The 24925-nt window shown below is 61.3% G+C and overlaps 1 protein-coding gene across 3 annotated transcripts; it reads left to right on the top strand.

The window, feature by feature from the left end:
• The first annotated feature begins 396 nt into the window (after positions 1-396).
• Positions 397-23448, top strand: SLC11A2 (solute carrier family 11 member 2). Of its 3 annotated transcripts, XM_061354926.1 has the most exons (17): positions 397-508; positions 6216-6298; positions 7298-7437; positions 8035-8160; positions 8907-9026; positions 10117-10223; positions 10909-10979; positions 11070-11137; positions 11438-11593; positions 12344-12502; positions 15007-15093; positions 15954-16073; positions 16238-16387; positions 18114-18187; positions 18312-18465; positions 19452-19505; positions 23164-23448. In XM_061354926.1, exons 1-17 carry the CDS (start codon positions 477-479, stop codon positions 23239-23241), a joined length of 1779 nt encoding a protein of 592 aa, XP_061210910.1. In that variant the 5' UTR covers positions 397-476; the 3' UTR covers positions 23242-23448. The 3 variants fall into 3 exon arrangements, with proteins under 3 accessions (XP_061210910.1, XP_061210920.1, XP_061210929.1); XM_061354936.1 differs by lacking the exon at positions 23164-23448 and having other exon boundaries at positions 19452-19596; XM_061354945.1 differs by lacking the exons at positions 397-508; positions 6216-6298 and adding an exon at positions 6928-6954.
• The last annotated feature ends 1477 nt before the right edge of the window (positions 23449-24925 follow it).

Raw genomic sequence — 24925 nt, 5'->3', positions numbered from 1 at the left:
ACGAAAGCGCGGGGTTATCGCGGGGCTCGGTGCTCTCCAGACCCCGGGGCACGGCTGATAACGGGAGGTATCGATCCAGGCTGGAAAGAGAGCGTCCCTTATCAGCGCTGCACGTACCAGTGCCGGCAAGTGCCCCTTAAGTGCCACTTGGGCTCTAATCTACCACCAGCCCCGTGGACTCTGCTTCCACAAACGCCTTTTCATCGAGGCGCGGGTCGATTCCGTGCCCGGCAGCTCAGAACCCACCTTTCCCCCCAAGCCCCGGCGCTGCCGTGGGGCCGGGGTTGTGCCATGAACCCCCCCGTTTGGCTGCCGGCGCTTTATGGCTCCGTGACAAACGATAAAGGTGAAGGAGATGGGGTTGTTTTCGGGAGACTTTGAGTCGTGCCCCGAGTACGGAGCTGCCCCAGGGTGGGGACGCCCCGTATTTAAGTGAGCGGGACGGAGCTCCCCGAAACCAGCCCGCCCGCAGCACCATGCCCAAGAAGTACAGCCTGGAGCTGGGTGAGTACGGAGCGGGAGCGCTGCTGCTGGGGAGGCAGCGCCCTCATCCCAAAGCACCCGCGTCTGGGAACAGTAGGATACTGGGGAATCGGGTTTCCAGCATCAAGCCTAAAAGCTGTTGGCAAAGCCCCATTGGTGCTGTGGGCACGGGATTTGGTTGTGTCAGGAGCGCTTCCCTGTGGCACTGTTTGTGTCCAGTGGCAATGGGGAAGCTCTGGTTGATGGCAGCGAGTTGCTGCCTTCCCCGTGCCGCAGCTCTGCTCCGTGGAGGGCGAATTACCCCGAGTTTTAATGGGAGCGTGCGGAGCAAGAGGAATTCTGTGGAACAGCAGCGTTCCCTATGGAGGAAGCAGACAGAAACCAACCAGAAGCCGAAGCAAGCCTCATCCCGCAGAGCATTCCTGAGGTGCTGCTGCAATGGGATAACCAACAGGGATCATTCCTCAGCTCCGGGGGCTTCCTGCTCCCGACTGAGCCATGGAATGGGGCAGGATAAGAACAACCCGGGAGCAGGAATGAGCCTGGCCTGTCCCGGGCCGTGTCTCCCTCCCCAGGGCTCCGTGACCCCCCCCCCCCCCCGGGGCTCGCTCCCCCTGCACCGGGGCTCCGTTGACCCCATCCTGGGGCCTTGTCCCCCTCCCTGGGTCCCGGTTTCCATCGTGGTGCCCGCATCTCCCATTACCGGTGCCCGCATCTCCCACTACCGGGACCCTCATCTCCCACTACCGGGACCCACATCTCCCACTACCGGCGCCCGCATCTCCCACTACCGGGACCCACATCTCCCACTACCGGCGCCCGCATCTCCCACTACCGGGACCCGCATCTCCCACTACCGGGACCCACATCTCCCACTACCGGCGCCCGCATCTCCCACTACCGGGACCCGCATCTCCCACTACCGGTGCCCGCATCTCCCACTACCGGTGCCCGCATCTCCCACTACCGGGACCCGCATCTCCCACTACCGGTGCCCGCATCTCCCACTACCGGTGCCCGCATCTCCCACTACCGGCGCCCGCATCTCCCACTACCGGGACCCGCATCTCCCACTACCGGTGCCCGCATCTCCCACTACCGGTGCCCGCATCTCCCACTACCGGGACCCGCATCTCCCACTACCGGTGCCCGCATCTCCCACTACCGGCGCCCGCATCTCCCACTACCGGGACCCGCATCTCCCACTACCGGTGCCCGCATCTCCCACTACCGGTGCCCGCATCTCCCACTACCGGCGCCCGCATCTCCCACTACCGGGACCCGCATCTCCCACTACCGGTGCCCGCATCTCCCACTACCGGTGCCCGCATCTCCCACTACCGGGACCCGCATCTCCCACTACCGGTGCCCGCATCTCCCACTACCGGTGCCCGCATCTCCCACTACCGGGACCCGCATCTCCCACTACCGGTGCCCGCATCTCCCACTACCGGTGCCCGCATCTCCCACTACCGGGACCCGCATCTCCCACTACCGGTGCCCATGCCCCCCCCACCACCGGGGTCCCGTTCCCCTATCGGGGGCTGCCGGGACCCCGTTCCCCAGCACCGGGCCCCGCTCCCCGTCGCCATCCCCGGTCGCTCCGCGCCGCGTCACGGGGCGGGCGGCGCCAGGCGGGCCCGAGCGGCGGCAGCGCGGGGCAGCGGCATGAGGCGGCGGCGGGGCCGGGCGGGGCCGGTGAGTGCGGCCGGGGCCCGGTGTGCGTGATGGGGGGGCTCCGTTGGGGATCCCGCGGGATTCGGGGGGGGGGGGCTCCATTGGGGGATCCCGCGGGATCCGGGGGGATTCCTCCATGGAGTGACCCCGGGGGGGTCTCTGTGTGGCTCGGGGGAGGACTCCCCGGGTATCCGGTGTGTTTGGGGGTCCCCGGGGGGGTCCCGTGGAGCTGCGGTCCCTCAGGGTCCCCCATGGGCCCGGCTCCCTGCCCTCCGGTGACCTTGGGGTGTCCGCAGCGCTGGGGGCTCCCGGCCCGGTCCAACCCCCCCCGGGGAACGGGGCTGCCGCTCGTGCTCTGTGCCTGCCCCCCCCCCCTCCCCGGGTTTGGGGTGGCACGGTCCGGGGGGGGCCTTGATGGATGAGCTTAAACGGGGCCTGGGTGCGAGGGGAGCCCCGGGGGTGCCGCGGGCGCCGGTGCTGCCGTGGAGCCCTGAGCAAAGTCCCCGCTCGGGAACGCGGCCCCGGTGCGGTCCCAGGGCGCTCCCGGCGTGGTTTCAACCCCCAGGGCTCCGGCTCCTGCTTCAGTGATGGGGCCGTGGGGAGCGGTGGGATGAGGGGAGCCCGAGGGTGTCCGGGGACCCCTTCCACTGGAGCAGGGTGCTCCAAGCCCCTGTGTCCAACCTGGCCTTGAGCACTGCCAGGGATGGGGCAGCCCCAGCTTCTCTGGGCACCCTGTGCCAGCGCCTCAGCACCCTCACAGGGAAGAGCTTCTGCCTCAGAGCTCAGCTCAGTCTCCCCTCGGGCAGGTTCAAGCCATTCCCCTTGCCCTGTCCCTGCATCCCCTGTCCCAAGCCCCTCTCCAGGTTCCCTGCAGCCCCTTTAGGCACTGGAGCTGCTCTCAGCTCCCCCCTTCAGGAGCCTTCTCCAGGCTGCAAGCACCAAGGACCCCGGGACCCCACCGAGTTCAAAGCCTCCCCTCAGCTGCAGGGACCTCAATGGCAGGAACCGCTCCTGGCGTGGGATCAGCGCTGGGGAGGAGCAGGAGCCCCGGGCTCCTCCTTCCCTCGGTGCCTTTGTGGCCATGAGGCAGGAAAGAGCTGCGGGCCCCGGGCTCGGGGCTCCCCCATGGGAAGGGAGGGCGCAGGGCCGGGCAGCGGCGCCCTTCCTATGGCGGTCACCTCCTGGTGCTCTGCGCGGGGCTTTCTGCCCTATCCCAAGGGATGCTCCTGCGGGGAATGTGCCCTGAGCGTGAACACCGGGTACGGAGGCGAAGGCAGCGGCGGGGGGGGGCAGGTCCTGATCCTGAGGGATCGCCTGATCTTCACACAGGGAGGGGGAGCCACAAATCCCAACCTTTGTGATCCTTTATCCTCCCCTTTGCCCCTGCAGAGCATGGGGGGGGTTCCTGGAGCCCTGCATGGGGGCATCCCCAAAGCTGTGCATGGGGGGGGTCCATGGAGCCCTGCATGGGGACATCCCCCCAGAGCCTTGCATGGGGGGTCCCTGGAGCCCTGCATGGGGGCATCCCCAAAGCTGTGCATGGGGGGGTCCATGGAGCCCTGCATGGGGACATCCCCAAAGCTGTGCATGGGGGGGTCCATGGAGCCCTGCATGGGGACATCCCCAAAGCTGTGCATGGGGGGGTCCATGGAGCCCTGCATGGGGGTGTCCCCAAAGCTGTGCATGGGGGTGTCCATGGAGCCCTGCATGGGGACATCCCCCCAGGGCCCTGCATGGGGGAGTCCCTACAGCCCTGCATGGGGGGCATCCCCAAAGCTGTGCATGGGGGGGTCCCTGGAGCCCTGCATGGGGACATCCCCCCAGGGCCCTGCATAGGGGAGTCCCTACAGCCCTGCATGGGGGGCATCCCCAAAGCTGTGCATGGGGGGGTCCCTGGAGCCCTGCATGGGGACATCCCCCCCAGAGCCTTGCATGGGGGGGTCCCTGGAGCCCTGCATGGGGATATCCCCCCCAGAGCCCTGCATGGGGGCATCCCCAAAGCTGTGCATGGGGGGGTCCATGGAGCCCTGCATGGGGACATCCCCCCAGGGCCCTGCATAGGGGAGTCCCTACAGCCCTGCATGGGGGGGTCCATGGAGCCCTGCATGGGGACATCCCCCCCAGAGCCCTGCATGGGGGCATCCCCAAAGCTGTGCATGGGGGGGTCCATGGAGCCCTGCATGGGGACATCCCCCCAGGGCCCTGCATAGGGGAGTCCCTACAGCCCTGCATGGGGGGGTCCATGGAGCCCTGCATGGGGGCATCCCCAAAGCTGTGCATGGGGGGATCCATGGAGCCCTGCATGGGGACATCCCCAAAGCTGTGCATGGGGGGATCCATGGAGCCCTGCATGGGGACATCCCCCCAGTGTCCCCAGAGCCCTGCATGGGGGGGTCCATGGAGCCCTGCATGGGGACATCCCCCCAGTGTCCCCAGAGCCCTGCATGGGGGGGTCCATGGAGCCCTGCATGGGGACATCCCCCCGGTGTCCCTGGAGCCCTGCATGGGGGGATCCCCGCCCTGCAGGCCCGGGGGGAGCTGTCTCTGCAGATAGGGGAGCCAGCCCTGCTCCACCCCATGGGGATGAGTGGGCAGCACCCATCTGGGTGCCTCAGTAACGGTGCTCCCTGAGAGCTTCCCCTTTGCCTTCAGTCATGGGGAGGGCTCCGTGGGACTCAGCCCCGGTAAGCGCTGCTCCTGCTGATGGGGTTGGGGGGGACAGGGGGGTTCATGGCTGGACATGGGGGGGTAATGAGAGACCCTTGGGGGGGGACCCGCAAGCTTTGGGGCTGCCCTTGACCCAGCGGGAGCTGCTGTGGGGTGGTGCCTGTCCCCTCCTGTCCTGAGCAGGGGATTCGTGGGATCATAGAATCATGGAATGGTTCGGGTTGGAAAGGACCTTGAGATCATCCAGTTCCACCCCCCTGCCATGGGCAGGGACACCTCGCTCTAAACCATCTCACCCAAGGCTCTTCCAACCTGGCCTTGAACACTGCCAGGGATGGAGCATTCACAACCTCCCTGGGCACCCATTCCAGTGCCTCAGCACCCTCACAGGAAAGAATTCCCTCCTTAGATCCAATCTAAACTTCCCCTGTTTCAGTTTTAACCCATTACCCCTTGTCCTGTCACTACAGTCCCTAATGAAGAGTCCATCCCCAGCATCCCTATAGGCCCCCTTGGGCTGGGAGGGACCTTAAAGACCACAGGGGCTGCCCCTCACCTGTGGAGCACAGAAACCCGGGATGGGGAATGTGGGGCTTTGGTCACCTCAATCCGTGTGACCCGAGGGAATTCCCAAGCAAACCCTTGGAATCCTTTGGGATAGGGTGGAATGAGCCAACTCCTCTTCACTGGGCCTGAGAGGTGCCCTGGGGGATGCTCCTCATCCACGCTGGGCTTGATTTAACCCTGAGCCTGTTTGGAGAGCTGGGGACCACGCGAGCCCTGCCTGCAGTGACGCTGGGGCTGAGCCCAGGGTGCTTGGCTGCTTACAGAGCTCCTTGGAGCTGGTTGTGGGGTCTTGGGAGACCCAAACCGGGTTCGCATCCCTTCAGATGGGTTCCTGCCTGGTGCTGGCCTTGGGTGCCTTCACTGGGCCAATGTGGCCTCCTAAGCAGAGGGTGCTGGGACTTTGACTTGTCCTGGTGGGGCTGGGGGGTGGCATCCTCCAGGGCTTCATCCCAAGCCCTGCTCCACATCCCTGCGTGGGCAGGAAACTGCCCCGTGATGAAAGAGCTCCACGGGGCCCTTAGGGACGCTTGAGCCGGGTGCTGGGTGCGGTGTCCCCTGCCTGGAAGGGGAGGGCTGCAATGGGCCATTGGCACATGGAGGAAATTCCAGGCTTTGTTTCCTCAGCTGCAGTTTCACAAGAGGGACGGGGCTCCCCCCCCTTCTTGTTTGAGTTTCCAGGCAGATCCCAGGCTAAATCCCCCCCTCCCAAGCTTGGGAGCTGGAAAGGGGCTGGGGAGGTCCCTGTGGTGCCGGGGCTGGTGCCTCTCTTGCAACCTTTTATTCTCCTTCCTGATGATGTTTCCCCCTCTCCCTGCAGCCAGCGTGGCCGATCTAAAGCAGGATCCGGGCCACCAAAAGGGTTCAACCATGGGGAACCCCGACACGGACCAGAAGGCTTCCTATGGTACGGTATGGCTGCCCATGGCAGAGCATCTCTGCTCACACGCACACCTTCTGCCCCAGAGCTCAGCTCAGGCTCCCCTCGGGCAGGTTCAAGCCATTCCCCTTGCCCTGTCCCTGCATCCCCTGTCCCAGCCCCTCTCCAGGTTCCCTGCAGCCCCTCCAGGCTCTGGAGCTGCTCCCAGGTCCCCCCTTCCCGCAGCAGAGGGGCAGGATCCCCTCCCGGAGCTGCTGCTCCCGCTCTGGGGGTGCAGCCTGGGATGTGCTTCCATTCCATCCCATCCCACCCCAAGGTCTCGGGGTGCCCGGTGCCACCCGCCCGCTCCATGATCCCAGTGGGCACAAAGCCTCTCCAGCAGGAGATTGGGTGCCTTGGGGCTCGTTCCACCTCCCTGGGTGAGCTGCAGCAGCCCTGAACCAGCCCGGCCAGTGCAGCCGGATCCCTCTCCGGCTCTAAACCCTTATGGAAATGGGAGGGCAGGAGCCAGGGGAGGGATTTGGGAGGCAGGGAAAAGGAGGAGCCTTCCCCTTCAGTTTACTGCAGTGTTGCAATAGGGGAAAAGCTGCCCTTGGGTCCCAGCATCCTCCCCCTGAGCTGGGCTCGGGGACACAGCTCCGGGCCCCAGCTCTGGAGCAGGATGGCACGGAGGGAGAGCAGCAGTGAGTATTGCCTCCAGGTGGGCAGGGGAACGGGGCCTTGCTCCCAGCCTCAGCACATCTCCTGCGGGCATAACGGGCTCTGTGGTGGCCCCGGTTAGAACCCAGCAGGGCTGCCCCTTGTGCCCAGCAGTGTCCTGACCATCGCTTGCTCCCAGAGCAGAGCCCTGCTCTGAGGTCCCTGTGTGAACCCAGGGTCCCACAGCAGCAGGGCTCTTCCCCAGCTGATGCCCTCTGTGAGGGCAGCTCAGGTTCCTCCCGCTCTGCTGCGGCTCCTGCCCGCTCGTTCTGTGTTGCCAGGGATCCTGGCTCATTCCTGCTCCCCTGTCCCCTTCTCCCCTTGCAGAAGATGCCTCCGGGGAGCCCGGCGGAGTCGTCAGCACCGTTTCCAGCAGCATGAACCCGCTGCAGCCACCGGATGCTTCCTCTGAGGAGCCTTTCACCACCTACTTCGACAGCAAGATCCCCATCCCCGAGGACGAGAAGGTGAGTGAGCTCCATCTGCTCCAACGGGGAGATCCAGCCAGGAAACCCCTGAGCCCTGCGTGCTGGTTCCCTTCTTGCCTGCTCTGGGAAGGGGAGCCTGGCTGCGGGATGGAGATCTGGGGAGAAGAGGGAGAGGGAGCTCCTTGCTGCACAGTTCATGGTTGACCCCATGGGATTGGGCCTCTGGGAAGCCCGGAGCAGCAGGATCTGCTGAAGAGCTGAAGGAGTCTTTGTGCAGCCCCAGGGGAGGGGACCCTGGTTCTTTGTTCCCTTATCAGGGGAAGGGAGCCACAGTGACCTTTGGAGCAGCTCAGTCCCCTCTCAGGTGCCCTCTTGGCTCCTGATTAAGCAAGGAGGAGGCTGCAGGCACAGGGGGAGTCATCTCCCACCCGGCTGCCCCACAGCCTGCTCCTCAACTCAGTCCTGAGCTCTGCTTTAGACAGGAGCAGAGGCTGCTGCCGAGCTCAGGGTGGGATTAGAGAACAGCCTTGGTCTCACCAGGAAATGAGATCCAAGCCTTGGGGCATCTCTTGCCAGTCCTCATGGCCACGGCTGGCTCCGGGGCTCACTTGTGCTGTGTCCATCCTCTCCCCACAGCAATCCTGCTTCAGCTTCCGCAAGCTCTGGGCTTTCACGGGGCCGGGGTTCCTCATGAGCATTGCCTACCTGGATCCAGGGAACATCGAGTCCGATTTACAGTCCGGGGCTGTCGCAGGGTTTAAGGTGGGTGCTGCAGGCGACCGTGTAACCCTGTGGGGTTTATGGCTAAGGGTGCTGTGGGCCTGGGCTGAAAGCAGCCAGGAGAAGGGGAAAGGGAGGTTCTGGAGCCCTTGAGCTGCAGGAGAGAGGCGAGAGGAGGCCATGGGGATGCTGCGAGGGCTGGAGCAGCTCTGCTCTGGAGCCAGGCTGAGAGAGCTGGGCTGGGGCAGCCTGGAGAAGAGAAGGCTCCTGAAGGGGAGACCTGAGAGCAGCTCCAGTGCCTAAAGGGGCTGCAGGGAACCTGGAGAGGGGCTGGGACAAGGGATGCAGGGACAGGGCAAGGGGAATGGCTTGAACCTGCCCGAGGGGAGCCTGAGCTGAGCTCTGAGGCAGAAGCTCTTCCCTGTGAGGGTGCTGAGGCGCTGGCACAGGGTGCCCAGAGAAGCTGGGGCTGCCCCATCCCTGGCAGTGCTCAAGGCCAGGTTGGACACAGGGGCTTGGAGCACCCTGCTCCAGTGGAAGGGGTCAGGGCTTGGAGCTGGGTGAGCTTTAAGCTCCCTTCAACCCAAACCATTCCATGATCCCGTGCTGTGCCCTCTGGCAGCGACTCCTGCTCTAGGTGCATTTATATCCTCGCTGTGGCAGCTCCAGGTCCGTATCAAACACCCTCTGAGCATCAATGAGTGTCTTTCGGGTGGTCTCTGACTCCTATGGGTGTGCTTGGGGCCCAGGGACCCATCACACTCACCCCCCCTCTGTGTCTCCCTCAGCTCCTGTGGGTGCTGATGCTGGCGACGCTGATCGGGCTGCTCCTGCAGCGCCTGGCGGCTCGGCTCGGAGTGGTGACCGGGCTGCACCTCGCCGAGGTCTGCAACCGGCAGTACCACAAGGTGGGTGCCCCCCTGCTCCCAGTGGGGAGAGCCCCCTGCTGGGGTCCTGCTGGGGTCCTGCTGGGGCTGGATGGGACTCACAGGGGGTCCGTGCTGCTCAGGAGGTGCCAAATCCTCCTTGGGAGGGAGCGTTCCAGAGCCTGGCATCATCACATCATCATCATCATCATCATCATCATCATCATCATCACCTGGGGCCGCAGCGTGAGCAGCTTGTGCCCAGGCAGCCCCCAGCATCCTGGCCTGGCTCAGCACCAGTGCAGCAGCAGGGCCAGGGCAGGGATTGTGCCCCTGCACTGGGCACTGGTGAGGCTGAACCTCAAATCCTGTGCTCAGCTCTCACTGCAAGAGGGACATTGAGGGGCTGGAGCGGGGCCAGAGCAGGGCAATGGGGCTGGAGCAGGGCCTGGAGCACAGGGGTGATGGGGACCTGAGGGACCTGGGGGGTTCAGATGGAGAAGAGAAGGCTCAGGGGGGACCTGATGGCTGCCTCCAGGTGCCTGACAGGAGGATGGAGCCAGGAGGGGCTGGGCTCTGCTCCCAAGGACCAAGGGATGGGACAAGAGGAACCGGCCTCAAGCTGCACCAGGGCAGGGTTAGATGGAGCTGAGGAACAATTCCTGCCCCAGAGGGTGCTCAGCATTGGAACAGGCTGCCCAGGGCAGGGCTGCAGGCACCCATGGAGACGAGGCCTCAGTGCCATGGGTTAGGGGTGGCCTTGGCACTGCTGGGAACGGGTGGACTGGATCTTAAGGTCCCTTCAACCCAAAGCGTTCCATGAGTCCTTGATTCCCTGCAGTCGGGGATGTCCCCAGCTCCGTGCACTGGAGTTCCTCATCCAGCACCTGAGGCTTTGTCACTGGCATCACCATGGCAATGGTGTGAGCACAGCAACACCCAGTTCCTCTCTGCAATGAGGGAAGTCATTGAGCTCATGTGAATGACCCCGGAGCCTCCTGCAGTGACTGCCATGGGTCACCAGTTCTGCTCCCCGCCAGGCAGCAAGGGTCCAGCAGCAGGGAATGGAGGCAGCTCCTGACTGCAGACATTCTCCCTCTGTTTAATGCTGTGGGATGGTTGTTCCCCCCAGGTGCCTCGGATTATCCTCTGGCTCATGGTTGAACTGGCCATCATCGGCTCCGACATGCAGGAGGTCATCGGCTCAGCGATTGCCATCAACCTCCTGTCTATGGGCAAGTGAGTGGGGCCTGGCGCAGGGCAGCAGGGGATGAGTGCTCCCCTCTGGGACTGGGGACACTGCGTGTGCCAAACCCCACTCATTGACTTCCCCTAAGCCTTAATAGACCTCAGAGCAGCCTTCCAGTATCTGAAGGGGGGATATAGGGATGCTGGGGATGGACTCTTCATTAGGGACTGTAGTGATAGGACAAGGGGTAATGGGTTCAAACTGAAACGGGGCAAGTTTAGATGGGATCTAAGGAGGGAATTCTTCCCTGTGAGGGCAGTGAGGCACTGGAATGGGTGCCCAGGGAGGCTGTGAATGCTCCATCCCTGGCAGTGTTCAAGGCCAGGTTGGACGAGGCCTTGGGTGAGATGGTTTAGAGCGAGGTGTCCCTGCCCATGGAAGGGGTTGGAACTGGATGAGCTTCAGCTCCTTTCCACCCCGAACCATTCTATGATTCTATGATTGATGCGGGTGGTTCAGCTCCATGCTGGAGGCTCTTGGATGTCTTGGCCTTTGGTGCCTGCTGCTTCTCCCTGTGGCTGCAGAGAGCAGCCTGGACCACACTCCTGGCCTTAGGCCCTTCCTAAGGAGCCTCCAGGCCGATGTCCCTCCATGGTCAGGGGGGCTGGAGTGCATCCCCAGCAGGGAGCAAGGAGGTGGCAGTGGCTGCTAAGCTGGGTGCTGTGTCCCCCGCAGGATCCCGCTGTGGGGTGGAGTGCTCATCACCATCGCTGACACCTTCGTCTTCCTCTTCCTGGACAAATACGGTGATTTCCCTGTCTCCCCCTAAACTGGGGCATCCCAGCCCAAGATGCAGCTGCTCCCAGTTTGCTGATGGAGCCTGTGTCTCCCCACAGGCCTGCGGAAGCTGGAGGCGTTCTTTGGCTTCCTCATCACCATCATGGCTCTCACGTTCGGATACGAGGTACCTTCACCCTGTGTGCTTTGTGTGGATCCCACCCCAACTCCTGGGCCCAAACACCCCAAAACCCCGCACAGACCCTGAAAATCCAGGACCTTTGAAGCCGGGGCTGTGTTTCTGATGCGTGCCCGTGCCCTGCTCTGTGTGAGGGCTGCTCCTGCAGCGTGGGGACCACTCCTGGTGCTCGGCTCATCACTGAGCAGGCGCCACATTGGGGTCCCAGGTTTACCATGGGGGGGGGCATGGTCAGAGGGGCACCCAAAGCCCCGCACTCACCCCTCACCTCTCTGGTCTCGTGCCCAGTACATCACAGTGAGACCCAACCAGCAGAAGCTGCTCCAGGGGCTCTTTGTCCCCTACTGCCAGAACTGTGGAACGCCGCAGCTGGAGCAGGCCGTGGGCATCGTGGGGGCTGTCATCATGCCCCACAACATGTACCTGCACTCGGCACTGGTCAAGGTGAGTGCTGAGCTGGGCAGGGCAGGAAGTGTCTGTGGGGACACAGGGAGTCCCTGTTGGAGCTGCTTGAGCCCCAGCACAGGGGGAGCTTTGGGACCCTTGTGCCCAGGTCCTCCCTCCAGAGGTTGGGGTTTGCTGTTTCCTCCCTCCAGTGAGCTCCCTTCCCACCCAGTGACCCCTGTCCTGGTATGTTAGTGTGGGATAAGGACAGATACAGGTGACATACCTGTGCTATCAGTAATATAGCTGGTATAAATCACACATCTGCTGGAGCGAGGCCAGGGGAGGCCATGGGGATGCTGCGAGGGCTGGAGCAGCTCTGCTCTGGAGCCAGGCTGAGAGAGCTGGGCTGGGGCAGCCTGGAGAAGAGAAGGCTCCTGAAGGGGAGACCTGAGAGCAGCTCCAGAGCCTGAAGGGGCTGCAGGGAACCTGGAGAGGGGCTTGGGACAAGGGATGCAGGGACAGGGCAAGGGGAATGGCTTGAACCTGCCCGAGGGGAGCCTGAGCTGAGCTCTGAGGCAGAAGCTCTTCCCTGTGAGGGTGCTGAGGCGCTGGCACAGGGTGCCCAGAGAAGCTGGGGCTGCCCCATCCCTGGCAGTGCTCAAGGCCAGGTTGGACACAGGGGCTTGGAGCCCCCTGCTCCAGTGGAAGGGGTCCCTGCCCGTGGCAGGGTTGGAACTGGAGGATCTCTCCAACCCATCCATGGTTCCATGATGCCCAAGGCTCCCGTTGCCATCATCTCCTCTGCAGTCCCGGCAAGTGAACCGTGCTAACAAGAGGGAGGTGCGAGAAGCCAACAAGTATTTCTTCATCGAGTCCTGCATCGCGCTCTTTGTCTCCTTCATCATCAACATCTTCGTGGTGACCGTCTTCGCCGAGGCTTTCTTTGAGAAGAACAACGCGGACGTGGTGAGATGGGGCTGGGGACCAAACCCTGGGCTCTTGGAGCAGACCCAGGGGTGATGGGAGCAGAACCAGGGGTGATGTGAGCAGAGGCAGGGGTGATGTGAGCAGAGGCAGGGGTGATGTGAGCAGAGGCAGGGGTGATGTGAGCAGAGGCAGGGGTGATGTGAGCAGAGGCAGGGGTGATGTGAGCAGAGGCAGGGGTGATGTGAGCAGAACCAGGGGTGATGTGAGCAGAGGCAGGGGTGATGTGAGCAGAGGCAGGGGTGATGTGAGCAGAACCAGGGGTGATGTGAGCAGAGGCAGGGGTGATGTGAGCAGAGGCAGGGGTGATGTGAGCAGAGGCAGGGGTGATGTGAGCAGAACCAGGGGTGATGTGAGCAGAACCAGGGGTGATGTGAGCAGAACCAGGGGTGATGTGAGCAGAACCAGGGGTGATGTGAGCAGAGGCAGGGGTGATGTGAGCAGAGGCAGGGGTGATGTGAGCAGAACCAGGGGTGATGGGAGCAGAGCCAGGGGTGATGTGAGCAGAGGCAGGGGTGATGTGAGCAGAGGCAGGGGTGATGGGAGCAGAACCAGGGGTGATGTGAGCAGAGGCAGGGGTGATGTGAGCAGAGGCAGGGGTGATGGGAGCAGAACCAGGGGTGATGTGAGCAGAGGCAGGGGTGATGTGAGCAGAGGCAGGGGTGATGTGAGCAGAACCAGGGGTGATGGGAGCAGAGCCAGGGGTGATGTGAGCAGAGCCAGGGGTGATGTGAGCAGAGGCAGGGGGGATGTGAGCAGAACCAGGGGTGATGGGAGCAGAGGCAGGGGTGATGTGAGCAGAGGCAGGGGTGATGTGAGCAGAACCAGGGGTGATGTGAGCAGAAGCAGGGGTGATGTGAGCAGAGGCAGGGGTGATGTGAGCAGAACCAGGGGTGATGTGAGCAGAGGCAGGGGTGATGTGAGCAGAGGCAGGGGTGATGTGAGCAGAACCAGGGGTGATGTGAGCAGAGGCAGGGGTGATGTGAGCAGAGGCAGGGGTGATGTGAGCAGAGGCAGGGGTGATGTGAGCAGAGGCAGGGGTGATGTGAGCAGAACCAGGGGTGATGTGAGCAGAACCAGGGGTGATGTGAGCAGAACCAGGGGTGATGTGAGCAGAACCAGGGGTGATGTGAGCAGAGGCAGGGGTGATGTGAGCAGAACCAGGGGTGATGTGAGCAGAGGCAGGGGTGATGTGAGCAGAGGCAGGGGTGATGTGAGCAGAACCAGGGGTGATGTGAGCAGAACCAGGGGTGATGTGAGCAGAGGCAGGGGTGATGTGAGCAGAACCAGGGGTGATGTGAGCAGAGGCAGGGGTGATGTGAGCAGAGGCAGGGGTGATGTGAGCAGAGCCAGGGGTGATGTGAGCAGAGGCAGGGGTGATGGGAGCGGAACCAGGGGTGATGTGAGCAGAACCAGGGGTGATGGGAGCGGAACCAGGGGTGATGTGAGCAGAGGCAGGGGTGATGTGAGCAGAACCAGGGGTGATGGGAGCGGAACCAGGGGTGATGGGAGCAGAACCAGGGGTGATGTGAGCGGAACCAGGGGTGATGTGAGCGGAACCAGGGGTGATGTGAGCAGAACCAGGGGTGATGTGAGCAGAGGCAGGGGTGATGGGAGCAGAACCAGGGGTGATGTGAGCAGAGGCAGGGGTGATGTGAGCAGAACCAGGGGTGATGGGAGCGGAACCAGGGGTGATGTGAGCAGAACCAGGGGTGATGGGAGCGGAACCAGGGGTGATGTGAGCAGAACCAGGGGTGATGTGAGCGGAACCAGGGGTGATGTGAGCGGAACCAGGGGTGATGTGAGCAGAACCAGGGGTGATGTGAGCAGAGGCAGGGGTGATGGGAGCCAGAACCAGGGGTGATGTGAGCAGAGGCAGGGGTGATGTGAGCAGAGGCAGGGGTGATGTGAGCAGAGGCAGGGGTGATGTGAGCAGAACCAGGGGTGATGTGAGCAGAACCAGGGGTGATGTGAGCAGAGGCAGGGGTGATGTGAGCAGAGGCAGGGGTGATGTGAGCAGAGGCAGGGGTGATGTGAGCAGAGGCAGGGGTGATGTGAGCAGAGGCAGGGGTGATGTGAGCAGAACCAGGGGTGATGTGAGCAGAACCAGGGGTGATGTGAGCAGAGGCAGGGGTGATGTGAGCAGAGCCAGGGGTGATGGGAGCAGAGCCAGGGGTGATGTGAGCAGAACCAGGGGTGATGTGAGCAGAGGCAGGGGTGATGTGAGCAGAGGCAGGGGTGATGTGAGCAGAGGCAGGGGTGATGTGAGCAGAGCCAGGGGTGATGTGAGCAGAAGCAGGGGTGATGTGAGCAGAGCCAGGGGTGATGTGAGCAGAAGGGCAGCTCCCAGCCCCACCTGCCCCTGGGTAGGCCGAGCCCATCGGTTCTGTGTGTGAGCGGGGTAAGATCAGGGGTTTTGGCTGTTTCTGTGTCCCGGTGTTTGCCCCTGAGCACACCCCAGCCCTGTCCCCTGTTGCTCACTGCAGAACGCCGTCTGCGTCAACGCCAGCAGCCCCCACTCCTCTCTCTTCCCCAATAACAACCAGACGCTGGAGGTGGACATCTACAAAGGGGTGAGTGACCCACGGCCCCTCCCTGTCCGGTACCATCTGCTCCCTTTGGAATCCCAGCATGGGTTGGGTTGGAAGGGACCTTAAAGCTCCTCCGGCTCCAACCCCTTCCACTGGCCAGGGTGCTCCAAGCCCCTGTGTCCGACCTGGCCTTGAGCACTGCCAGGGATGGGGCAGCCACAGCTCCTCCATTCCAGCATCCCAACACCCTCATGGGGCAGAACTTCCCCATATCCCATTGAACTCTTCCCTCTTCCAGCTGCAAGCCCAAACCCCTCATCCCACCCCTCCATCCCCTGTCCCAGCCCCTCTCCAGGTTCCCTGCACCCCTTTAGGCACTGGAGCTGCTCTCAGGTCTCCCCTTCAGGAGCCTTCTCTTCTCCAGGCTGCCCCAGCCCAGCTCTCTCAGCCTGGCTCCAGAGCAGAGCTGCTCCAGCCCTCGCAGCATCCCCAGGGCCTCCTCTGGCCTCACTCCAGCAGCTCCAGGTCCCTTTGGGTGAACAGGGGGTGCTGAGGGCCAGGAGCTGGAGCAGGCCCTGGGGACGCTGTGCCCATCCCCTGGGGCAGGCACAATCATCACCCATTGCTGATGGTACCCATCCAACCCCGCTCCTTGCTCCCTATTCTATGAGCTGGGCCATGACAAAGCCTTTCCTCCCATCCATCCCGAGCCCGCTCTGTTCAAACTGCAGCCCCCGAGGCTCCTTCTCTGCTTCCCAAGGCAGGGAACGCTCTCCCCTGTCCTACAAACGGATTCCTCTCCTCCAGCTCAGCTCCTCTGGGGTTACTGTGGGCACCAGGGGGTTCCCCCGCTCGCACCCTCCGTGGGAGCCCCCTCCTCCCCTCTCCTCCCCTCTCCCCAGGGTGCCGTTCTGGGCTGTTATTTCGGCCCTGCTGCTCTCTACATCTGGGCCATCGGGATCCTGGCTGCCGGGCAGAGCTCCACCATGACCGGGACGTACTCGGGGCAGTTTGTTATGGAGGTACCGGCACCGGCACCGCCTCCCTTCCCTTCCCCCTCAGCCATGGATCCCCCATCCATGGACCCCTCCATAAAACCCCCTTTTCACCCAGACCTGCCCGAACCCGGCCCCAGCCCCGCTCCTCGGGTGCCTCCTCCCTGCTCACCCTGCTCTGGTCCCTGCAGGGCTTCCTGAACCTGCGCTGGTCCCGCTTTGCGCGGGTGCTGCTCACGCGCTCCATCGCCATCACCCCCACGCTCCTGGTGGCCATCTTCCAGGACGTGGAGCACCTGACGGGCATGAACGACTTCCTGAACGTGCTCATGAGCCTCCAGGTGAGCGGCAGCAGCCCAGGGAGGGGATCCTGCCCCTCTGCTGTGCGCTGGGGAGACCCCCCCCTGCAGCCCTGATCCAGCTCTGGGGCAGCAGCACAAGGGGGACGTGGGGATGCTGCGAGGGCTGGAGCAGCTCTGCTCTGGAGCCAGGCTGAGAGAGCTGGGCTGGGGCAGCCTGGAGAAGAGAAGGCTCCTGAAGGGGAGACCTCAGAGCAGCTCCAGTGCCTAAAGGGGCTGCAGGGAACCTGGAGAGGGGCTGGGACAAGGGATGCAGGGACAGGGCAAGGGGAATGGCTTGAACCTGCCCGAGGGGAGACTGAGCTGAGCTCTGAGGCAGAAGCTCTTCCCTGTGAGGGTGCTGAGGCGCTGGCACAGGGTGCCCAGAGAAGCTGGGGCTGCCCCATCCCTGGCAGTGCTCAAGGCCAGGTTGGACACAGGGGCTTGGAGCACCCTGCTCCAGTGGAAGGGGTTGGGATTGGAGCTGGAGGAGCTTTAAGCTCCCTTCCAACCTAACCCGCTCCATGGCTCCATGGTTCCCTGGCTCCGGCACTGAGAGCTGCAGCACTGCTGCTGTAAGAGTCATGGCAAGAGAACAGCTTCCCAGCACCATTACTTGTTGCAGAACTTCTCCAAGTGGGCGAACCTTGATGCTGGGCATGGTGGCCTCAAGCCAAGAGGACTGCCTTAGTTAGGGTAGAGTTAGGGTTAGCATTCCGGGATGGCAGATGGCTAGATCTCTAGGGCATTAGTGCTGTAAAAGTCATGCCGAGCCAGATCTGGCAGAGCAACAATATTTCTCCTTCCAGAACTTTCTCAGTTAATGCTGGTGATATAAGCGTCATGTCCTGGGAGGTGGCTAACATTAGGGTTAGGGTTAGGGTTAGGGCTAGGGTTAAGGTTAGGGTTAGGTTTAGGGTTAGGGTTAGGGTTAGGGTTAGGGTTAGGGTTTGGGTTGGGTTAGGGGGTAGGGTTAGGGTTAGGGTTAGGGTTAGGGTTAGGGTTAGGGTTAGGGTTAGGGTTAGTCTTAGGCAAGGGTTAGGGTTAGGGTTAGGATTAGGTTTAGGGCTAGGGTTAGGGTTAGGGTTAGGGTTAGGGCTAGGGTCAGGGTTAGGGTTAGGGTTAGGGCTAGGGTTAGGGTGGGTGGGTGTTGTTGGGTTGGTGGGTGGTGGGTGGGTTGGGTTGGGTAGAGCAGGAGGAGCTGGGTTAGGATTAGTTTTAGGGTTATGGTTAGGTTTAGGGTTAGGGTTAGGGTTAGGGTTAGGGTTAGGGTTAGGGCTAGGGTTAGGGTTAGGGTTAGGGTTAGGGTTAGGGTTAGGGTTAGGGTTAGGGTTAGGGTTAGGGTTAGGGTTAGGCAAGCAGCAGGAACTGCTCTCAGGAGCTGATCCCCTGGGGCAGGCGGGGTTAGGGTTAGGGTTAGGGTTTGGGTTAGGGTTAGGGTTAGGGTTAGGGTTAGGGTTAGGGTTAGTAGGGTTAGGGTTAGGGTTAGGGTTAGGGTTAGGGTTAGGGTTAGTAGGGTTAGGGTTAGGGTTAGGGTTAGGGTTAGGGTTAGGGTTAGGGTTAGGCAAGCAGCAGGAACTGCTCTCAGGAGCTGATCCCCTGGGGCAGGCGGGAGGCTCAGCCAGGGTCAGAAATTGCTTCCTCCTTTAGGCAGGGGAAGTCCCTTTGTGTCCCTCACAATAGCACGGGAAGTGCTGGCACATCTGGGCTCTTTGTTCTTCTCTTCCAGCTTCCCTTCGCCCTCATCCCAGTCCTCACCTTCACCAGCCTGCCCAGCGTCATGAACGACTTCGCCAATGGCCTGTAAGTACCGAGGGTCCCGTTGCTGCCCCGGCCACACGTTCCCCGTTCCCTTCCTCTCTTCACCCCATGCCCTGCAGCATCTCCAGCCCCAGCTGACCCCTTTGTGCCCTGGTGTTGCTCACAGGTTCTGGAGGATCGGGGGGGGGATCCTGATCCTCCTCATCTGCAGCATCAACATGTACTTCGTGGTGGCCTACGTCATGTCCCTCAACCACGTGGCTCTGTACGTGGGGGCTGCCGTGCTCAGTGTGATGTACCTGTCCTTTGTGGCCTATCTGGTGAGTGGGGCTCCAGCTGGGGCTCCCTGGAGCTGGGAGCAGCCCATGGGGGGCTTTTCCCACTGGTCTGTTCCGTGTCCCCTTCACGACGGCGGGGTCAGAGCAAATGGGGAGGTTGAGGCTTTTGCTTGGGAATGCGCTGAGTGCTGCTGCAGCCTTTTCCACCTCCTCAGCTGTTCCTCTGCTCTCTGTTCCCAAAAGGGCCTCAGTTCAGTGCTGCAGCAGGTGAAAGGTTGGCACAGACCCTGGAGCATCTGTGTGCTGCCAGAGGTGTAAAATGATGCAATGACCAGAGAATCCCAGCCTGGTTTGTACTGAAGGGACCTGAAAGCTCCTCCAGCTCCAGGGACCCCTTCCACTGTTGCAGGGTGCTCCAAGCCCCTGTGTCCAACCTGGCCTTGAGCACTGCCAGGGATGGGGCAGCCCCAGCTTCTCTGGGCACCCTGTGCCAGCGCCTCAGCACCCTCACAGGGAAGAGCTTCTGCCTCAGAGCTCAGCTCAGGCTCCCCTCGGGCAGGTTCAAGCCATTCCCCTTGCCCTGTCCCTGCATCCCCTGTCCCAGCCCCTCTCCAGGTTCCCTGCAGCCCCTTCAGGCTCTGGAGCTGCTCTCAGGTCCCCCCTTCCCACAGCAGAGGGGCAGGATCCCCTCCCGGAGCTGCTGCTCCCGCTCTGGGGGTGCAGCCCCGCACTGGGGGGGTTCTGGGCTCAAGCCTCATGGGGGGACCCCAAGCCCCTCTCCTCAGGCTGCTCCATCCGGTCCCCCCCAGCCTGGCTCTGTGCTGGGATCGCCCCTTCCCAGGGGCAGGACCTTGCCCTTGGCCTGGTTGAGCTCCCGGAGGTTCCCATGAGTTGATCCCTCCGAGGCACCAAGCCCCGCGCTCAGCTCCCTGCAGCTGCAGGTGACACCCGAGCACCCATAGAGCACACAGCAGCACCCGGTCCCATGGGCTCCGCAGCCCCTGACCCCAGCCCCCATTGCCTTGCAGAGCTGGCTGTGCCTGGTCGCGCTGGGAGCCTCCTTCCTGGCCTGCGGGACAAGGGTAAGCGTCACCCGGACCCTGCTCAGCGAGGAGTCGCCTTCCCACTCCCCTAAGTAGCCCCGGTGCCCCTGCGCAGCGAGTAGCCATCAGAGCCAGTGTGTGCCTATGGTTTACTGTGTGAACGGAGACAAACGTATGTGCAGTTTGCACAGGGGATGGAGGGGGGGTGAGGGAATTCCCACTGGGATGAGTGGGGCTGGAACACTGAGGCTTGGCCGCTTGCTTTGCTGAGCGCCCGTGCTCGCGCTGCTGTGGGGCCAGAGACCGGTGCTGGGCTGCAGCATCCCCTGCCCAGCGCCCTCCGCGCCTCCATCCACGCACTGGGAACGCCGGAGCTCCAGGGGATCCCTGCTGCCGCGCGGGAGCGACGCCAGAGCTAAGCTAGGATGTTCCAAAGGCACCGTGTGGGTGCTGGTTGAAGGCTGCTGCTGGTGCCGCCGCCGGGCATGGACACGGGGACATCACCCCTGAGCCCATCTCCTGCCTGGAGCTGCAGCTCCGATCCCACTGCATCTGCGTGGGGTTTCCCTCCCGGTTCAGAGCGGGGCTGAAGCAGCTTCCACAGGGGTGGGAAGATGGGAATCAGAGCATTAACGTTGGGAATCCGCAGCATTAACACTGGGAATCCTGAGCATTAACGTTGGGAATCCGCAGCATTAACACTGGGAATCAGAGCATTAACATTGGGAATCCTCAGCATTAACACTGGGAATCAGCATTAACGTTGGGAATCCACAGCATTAACACTGGGAATCCACAGCATTAACACTGGGAATCCTCAGCATTAACATTGGGAATCAGAGCATTAACACTGGGAATCAGAGCATTAACGTTGGGAATCTGCAGCATTAACATTGGGAATCAGAGCATTAACGTTGGGAATCCTCAGCATTAACACTGGGAATCAGAGCATTAACGTTGGGAATCCTCAGCATTAACACTGGGAATCAGAGCATTAACATTGGGAATCAGAGCATTAACGTTGGGAATCCTCAGCATTAACATTCGGAATCCTCAGCATTAACATTAGGAATCAGAGCATTAACGTTGGGAATCCACAGCATTAACATTGGGAATCCTCAGCATTAACATTGGGAATCCTGAGCATTAACATTGGGAATCAGAGCATTAACCTTGGGAATCAGAGCATTAACGTTGGGAATCCTGAGCATTAACATTGGGAATCCTGAGCATTAACCTTGGGAATCCTCAGCATTAACATTGGGAACCCTCAGCATTAACGCTGGGAATGCTCAGCATTAACATTGGGAATCCTGAGCATTAACCTTGGGAATCCTGAGCATTAACATTGGGAATCCTGAGCATTAACATTGGGAATCCTGAGCATTAACATTGGGAATCCTGAGCATTAACATTGGGAACCCTGAGCATTAACGCTGGGAATCCTCAGCACCAACCTTGTTCCTCGATGCCGGCGCTCGCCCGGCCTGACTCTGGTGCTCAGCAAAGGGAACGCCCTGCGATGGCCGTGGTTGTTCCTGGTTCAAGTGTGATTTGTTCCCCTCTGCCCCTGGTTCATGGAGCTCTCGTGGGAGCCCTCAGAAATCCCTGCCCTCTGCCTCGCACCATCCCGGCCCAGCGGATGCCGGTCCCCTGCTCCAGGGGGGGACATGGCTCTAACCAGGGCTTCAGTGCTGATCCCTGCTCTAAAGCCACTGCAGACCCTGCCCACTGCCCTTCTCCTCCACATCAATGACTCCCAGTGCCTTCCATGGAGGCCTTTGCATGGAGGACATCCAGAGTCTGCTGTGGACAGAGTGGGGTTTGCTTTGCTTCCATGGTTGGAAAGGTCCCTCTGTGGTTTCTCCCAGCAGCGGGTGGATTTGGGGGTTACATCCCCTGTCCCGGGGTGCTTTTGGGTGCCTCGATCATGAGGATTGGGTGTCCAGGGTCTGTTCCTCTTCTGAGAGCCGTGGCTGGGCATGGAACAGGCTCAGCTCCACAAAGGGGGTTTAGGTACCAACGATGCTATCGTGGACCTGAAAAGACCAGGAAGGGGTGGTTTGGTGTGGCACAAACAGCGCCTGCTCCTGCATCCCCCGGGACAGGGGAGAGAGCCCAAGGGGATTCCTGGGTTCACAGAACCATGGAAGGGGTTGGGTTGGAAGGGACCTTAAAGCTCATCCAGAGCTGGCCTTGAGCACTGCAGGGATGGGGCAGCCCCAGCTTCTCTGGGCACCCTGTGCCAGCGCCTCAGCACCCTCACAGGGAAGAGCTTCTGCCTCAGAGCTCAGCTCAGGCTCCCCTCGGGCAGGTTCAAGCCATTCCCCTTGCCCTGTCCCTGCATCCCCTGTCCCAAGCCCCTCTCCAGGTTCCCTGCAGCCCCTTCAGGCACTGGAGCTGCTCTCAGGTCCCCCCTTCATGCAGCAGAGGGGCAGGATCCCCTCCCGGAGCTGCTGCTCCCGCTCTGGGGGTGCAGCCCCGCACTGGGGGGTTCTGGGCTCAAGCCTCATGGGGGGACCTCAAGTCCCTCTCCTCAGGCTGCTCCATCCGGTCCCCCCCAGCCTGGCTCTGTGCTGGGATCGCCCCTTCCCAGGGGCAGGACCTTGCCCTCGGCCTGGTTGGGCTCCAGGAGGTTCCTTATGGAGCTCCCCAGGGCTGCCCCGCGCACGCTGGGCTCCAGCCCTTCACCAAGCTTCCCTCTCATGGATTTAATGGTGAATTCCATCCCCTTCCTCAGCCCTGCTCTGGTCCCAGGCAGGGAATTGCTCCCAGCATTAAGATGTGGGGTTTGAGCACAGGCAGGGGCGCTCAGGATGTTCCTACCCTTATCCAAGCCAGCGCCATTCCATCCTTCTCCTTCTCCTGCATTTGGGATTGACCGGGGCCGGTACTAACTTGTGGGTGGCAGCTCCGCTGCGGAGCCTCCCCATTCCCACCTCCTGCTCCTCCTAAGGCTCAGGCTGGTTTTGCTCCCCCCGTGTCTCCTCGGAAGCAGTTTATGGAGCCCCATGGTGCCATTAAAGGATGGATCTTGTTCCGCTCGGCTCCTTGGGTTGTTTCTTGGGGGGTTGCTTGGGACCGGTGGCCATTCCTGGCTGTGGAGGAGACCCCCGTGGCTCCAAGCCCACAGAGCACAGCGGGCGGAGCAGATCCATTGGGATCCCCGCAGGATCTGACCCTCCGGCCTCGGCTGGGCTCGCTCTGGGCTCCCCTGTCCGTTGTGACCGTGGCCTCCAGCAAGAGGGGGAAGGATGGAGCTGCACCAGTCCCGATGGCATCCATGGAGTCATGGAATGGGTTGGGTTGGGAGGGACCTTAAAGCTCCTCCAGCTCCAATCCAGCCCCAGGGACCTCTTCCACTGGAGCAGGGTGCTCCAAGCCCCTGTGTCCAACCTGCCCTTGAGCACTGCAGGGATGGGGCAGCCTGGTTCCCTGGAGCTCCATGGAAGCGGATGCTATCCCATGGGCAGATCCCATCCAGGTCTCAATCACCCCTAATGAAGGATGGGAGGGCGCGGGGTGGTGCTGCTTCCCCATTGCAACGTTCCATGGATTGGCCGCTTGAACGCTGCTTGGCTTTGCTTCCCGAAGGATGGAAAGCCCAAAGCTCCAGGCCCGGCAGGCGGGGATGTGCCACGAGGCTGGGATGGGGGAGCTCGGCTCAGCTCTAACTCTCGCCCTTCACCTCTTCCAGCACCACTTGGGCCTCGCTGCCTGCCCTGAGCTCTTCCTGCTCAACAACGTGGACACGGACACGCTCGTCGCCAGATGATTCCTGATCCCTGAGGATAGAACTGGTGTCAGTGGAAACCCGCCCTGGCTCGGGCTCAGCACCGAGCCGGGCTCACGCTGGGACCCTGAGCGCAGCCGGGGTTCGGACAATGGGACCGGATGGTCCTGGGAGCGCTGGGAATTGCTGCGGAGCCGGAGCCGCCAACCCGGCTCCACAACCCCAACCTTGGGGCTTGCTTCCAGGTTCCTCCCGTTCAGCTCCCGATGGTTGCGCTGGGAAAGGCTTCCCCACCATTATTCCGGTTCCGATTCACGTTTCTCTCCCGTGGATGCTCATCCAAGTCTTTTTTCCTGATTTGAGGAAAATTCCAGGTTTGGGAAACGCGTCGCAGCAGGGCTCCATTCGTGATGGTTTCAGAGACCAGCTTAGGAGGAGCTGCGGTGACTCCAGGTCTGGGTCCCTCCAGCAGCCTCTTCCTCATGGAGATGCTTCTTCCCAGCACCTCCTCTTTCCTATGGGTTATTCCCAGCCCAGAGCTGACCCGGAGCCGGATGCTTGAAGCTGCTGTTTGGGGGATTCCATTGAGCCCCATTTTCCCAGCGTTCCACAGGCAGGGGCTGATTGTGTGGAGCTGCTTTTCCAGCATCTCAGGGAACCTCCGGAGCCAATTCCCGACCCCCTTGATTCCAGTTTGATTGATTGGACTCGATCGAGGCCATATCCTGCTTCTCCTTAATTAAATCTGGTTTCATGCAGCCTTTTTCCCAAGGAAAACTCCCTGGTTCTTTCTGCTTGGCATTTATCGAATGCACTGACTGCGGCATTCCCGGGAAAAGATCCCTTTTAACCTTTTCTCTTCAGCTTTTGGGGCATTTTAAAAATAAACTTGACATTCCAGTCACTTTTCCCAGAGGGATTCATTCTATTCCTGGTTTTTCCCTGCTCGGGAATGGAGCTGTGGGAGTTCAGGTGAGTGAATCCAGGACCCATGCACCTGAGCAACCCATGGGGACTCGGAAGTGCCAGGGTTCAGGCTCAGATCCACTGGGATATTCAGCCCATGGGATTGAGTTTTGGTGGGAGCTGTGGCCATGTATTCCTGTATCCATGTATCCCTGTGTCCATGCATCCCTGTATACATGTGTCCGTTTATCTATGTATCCCTGTGTCCATGTATCCATGTAGCCATGTATCCCTGTATCCATGTCCATATACCCCTGTATCCATGTACCCCGATCTCCATATATCCATATATACCTGTATCCCTGTGTCCATGTATCCATATATCCCTGTATCCATGTACCCCTATCTCCATGTATCCATATATCCCTGTATCCATGTACCCCTATCTCCATGTATCCACATATACCTGTGTTACTGTGTCCATGTATCCATATATCCCTGTATCCAGATACCCCTATCTCCATGTATCCATATATACCTGTATTACTGTATCCGTATATCCCTGTGTCCATGTATCTGTATATCCCTCTATCCGAGTCCCTGTATCCATGTATCCCTGTGTCCACGTATCCGTATATCCCTGAGTCCCAGTATCCATCTACCCGTGTCCATATATCTGTATATCTCTGTATCCATGTATCCCTGTATCCATAAATTCATGTATCCCTGTGTCCATGTATCCGTATATCCCTGTATCCACGTACCCTTGTGTCCACGTATCCCTGTCTCCATGTATCTGTATATCCCTGTATCCATGTAT

Source organism: Neopsephotus bourkii, unplaced genomic scaffold (genome assembly GCF_033783945.1).
Source record: "Neopsephotus bourkii isolate Nb327-2 ecotype Australia unplaced genomic scaffold, CSIRO-AGI_Nbou_v1 NB_85, whole genome shotgun sequence".
Taxonomy (NCBI): Eukaryota; Metazoa; Chordata; class Aves; order Psittaciformes; family Psittacidae; genus Neopsephotus; species Neopsephotus bourkii.
This window is presented reverse-complemented; position numbering and strand designations above follow the sequence as displayed.

Coding starts and splice junctions, on each gene's coding strand:
- SLC11A2 (XM_061354926.1), top strand. CDS start 477: ATGCCCAAGAAGTACAGCCTGGAGCTGGGTGA. Junction 7,438..8,034: donor CCATCCCCGAGGACGAGAAG/GTGAGTGAGCTC, acceptor CTCTCCCCACAG/CAATCCTGCTTCAGCTTCCG. Junction 10,224..10,908: donor AACCTCCTGTCTATGGGCAA/GTGAGTGGGGCC, acceptor TGTCCCCCGCAG/GATCCCGCTGTGGGGTGGAG.